This window comes from Morone saxatilis, unplaced genomic scaffold (assembly GCF_004916995.1).
Source record: "Morone saxatilis isolate NCDOM2014 unplaced genomic scaffold, NCSU_SB_2.0 Contig6, whole genome shotgun sequence".
NCBI classification, from domain to species: Eukaryota; Metazoa; Chordata; class Actinopteri; family Moronidae; genus Morone; species Morone saxatilis.
In genome coordinates, this window is record NW_023340206.1 from 13,351,087 (window position 1) to 13,354,106 (window position 3,020).

At 38.6% G+C, this 3,020-nt stretch overlaps 1 protein-coding gene across 1 annotated transcript in view; it reads left to right on the plus strand.

The window, feature by feature from the left end:
- Positions 1-162, plus strand: part of LOC118339696 (tubulin alpha chain) — a 2,260-nt gene extending 2,098 nt beyond the window's left edge. Inside the window, exon 4 of the mRNA XM_035677395.1 lies at positions 1-162. Coding sequence (XP_035533288.1) covers positions 1-147 — 147 coding nt within the window. The 3' untranslated portion in view covers positions 148-162.
- The last annotated feature ends 2,858 nt before the right edge of the window (positions 163-3,020 follow it).

Sequence of the window (3,020 nt, forward strand, 5' to 3'; positions counted from 1 at the left end):
TTCGTCCACTGGTACGTCGGAGAGGGGATGGAGGAGGGAGAGTTCTCAGAGGCCAGAGAGGACATGGCTGCCCTGGAGAAGGATTATGAAGAGGTGGGCACCGACAGCGTCGGGGACGAAGGAGAGGAAGAGGGGGAAGAATATTAAGTTTCAAATAACAAACAAAACAAAACTGATTGGGTTTGTGTCAGTATGCTTTAAGCAAACTACTAGTAGGTTCCACTATAGGTCAAAGTGTAATCCTAGAGAAGGATGACAAACAATAAATTGTACAACTTGGGTGATGTCACATGCTTTGGGTCTTTCCTACAAGGCGTCCATGTTGTTTCTCTTCGTTACATACATGAAATGTGACTTCAATCACTGTGTAAAGTCGGCGTGACTCTCTTTGGAGTTCCAAAAATTGTCGGACACCATGTTTTAGACTCTCCACAAGCACTTTGTTTGAAGCATACTGAGACCTTTTGTTGCCATTCATTTTTATTATATAATGGCATCCAGTGAAAAAGTACATCAAACTTTTAACTTAAAGGTTATTTTTCCTTGTGTGAAAATCAATTGGTCTGGTTGGCAGTAACTGTGACATTTAGCTACTGTTAAAAAATGCATACTCACTGCTTTGTGTCTACAGGTGCTAAAATTCCTCCTAATCTTTGCCTCTTTTCAGTGCTATACTGGAACAACATAACTCTGCCTATAACCACTGTAAGGGTGCACTGTATAGTAAGAGAAGCTGATGAAATTAATTGTATGTAAAACCATGTTTACATAATTTCTTGCCATCAAGGTGGAAGTTGATGAGGAATTTTCAAGATATCTACTCTAAGATAAACAGGTTTCTTTGACAGATATTTACGAGTCAAGCCCTGAATGATCTGCAAAATTCATGTCATTATCCACAGAGATTAAGAGGAATTCAATGTCAAGATCTCATCTTTCTTACGTGACTTTCTCTTGTAACAATAAACTCAGAGACATGTTTCCGTTGGTGTGCTTTGTTGTCATTGATAACACATTACAACCCTCACTCACACTTCATTTACTCACGTTGCCTCCTTGTTAAGCATTAAGTCTAATTCCACCTCACAGCGTGTGCAATGCCTTACATAACAGAAATACCTCAGGATTAGGCCTGGGTTCTTTCATGGTGTTAGGAATAGAGTTAAATCCACAATAAATGAAATGAGAGGTGATAATCTGTTACTACTATATTTATAGTCATATGTTCTTCATGATAAATGATCAAATTATCTTCTGTAGTTTGGTTATATAGCTTTAATGGGGTTTATTAAAGTATAGATGAATTAAATGAATGAATAAATGTGTTGTTGCTGTATGAGTGCTGGTGTATAACGGAGCCACTGTATTTCCTTATTTGAGTCATGCTGCCTTCAAGTGCCGCTCCCACTGTACGATAAGACTGTGAATGAAACCTTTCACAGTAAAATTACCATAAAACAGAGCCTGTAGTGATAGATTTTGATGCGTATTATGAATTCTAGATATAAAGTAGCACGCTTATTATTGATTTGGATAAATAAAAATACTGATAAACAGATCAAAATAAACACACAGTTTATACAACATAGTTTATTTTCTGTTGCCATACAGTGGCAATATTGCATTTTCCAGACATTTTCAAAATAAGTCATACAAATATGACTGCACTTTGCTTTCTGTATCCGTCACAAAATAACGATAAGATGCACAAACTGGAGGTGGAAAAGCCAAACAAAAGATTTCATGTCCTTCAAATGACGCAGCTAAATTGTCACTAACTGAATATTCCGGGCCGGCCGTGAATGCAGCGGCGCCTAACGGCCGCTCCCGCCGAGAAGGGATTCAAACCGCCATTTTGGCTCCGCCTTTGTGAGAAAGCATAAATAGCAGCGGCTCCCCGTCCCCTCCTCAGTACTGCCTTCAGCAACCGATTCTTCAACGTCGGCGTGAAGGAGAAAGACCGTGACACAAAATGGTGAGTATGAAAGCAGAAAAAAATTAAAAAAAAAAAATTTTTTTTAAACGCACTGCGGCTTTAAATATAACGGTAAAAGTCAGAATGTGTGTTTTGTTAAAAGGAGGCTGCAGTTTTTATTTATTTATTTAAATGCATCTTTTGTGCAGCTAAATGTAGCGTTGATGTTTTTAAATAGTGAATTTGAATAGGAATAAATATAATCATTGTAATTCTGTCAACTCAAATCTAAATGTAGGTTATAATCCCGCATGTGTGTGCGTTACGTCTTGTGGCGCAGTTTCGATTATAACCGGGGAGCGAAAAGCACCGTTACACCGTTAAATCCGTCCATTTGAATCTTTATCTTACATTTTATTTAACATAAATAATGCAAACGGATAGTAAAAGACCGTGTGACCGACTGGCCTACATATAAAGGCTGCAATGAGGCTGGAACTTCTCTGAGCGAGAAGCCGCCATCAGATAACGCCCTGTCCCTGAATGCAGCAGAAAGGCCCTGAATGCAACACAAAGGTAGCGCGTTGCAGTGGGGGCAGGGAGGCTCTTCCTTTCTTTCTCTTTCCACTCCTCCCTGTTTCTACTGATCTGCTGCTGGCCTGGGAGGGGCAGGAAGGCAGTTAACCCACCACAGGTCTGCAGTAAGCCGCAATGTGACTCAGCAGACGTGATTCATTAAGCCTACAGAAAGTCCTGCCCCGGGGTTATAGATTAATCACCCCGCCTGAACTGCAACAGTTGATCGAAGTAAAATGTAATAAAGTGCTGTAGTTCTGCAGAGAGGCAACAAAGAAAAGTTAAAATAAGAATTTTTGTGTAGTTTTTTTTGATTTACTGAAAATAAAACGTGATGCTAAATGATTTTTTTTCAGTAGTTGCATTATGTTATTACCATATCATGCAGCCCCAATGGAAATAGATAAATGACACGGTTTTAAAAATAATACTGAGATTTAACATCAAAATTTTAAGTCTAACAACGATCAACAAATTCAACAAAGCCTCAAATTTATTGATTAATAAATAAAAATGGCCAAAAATTGTT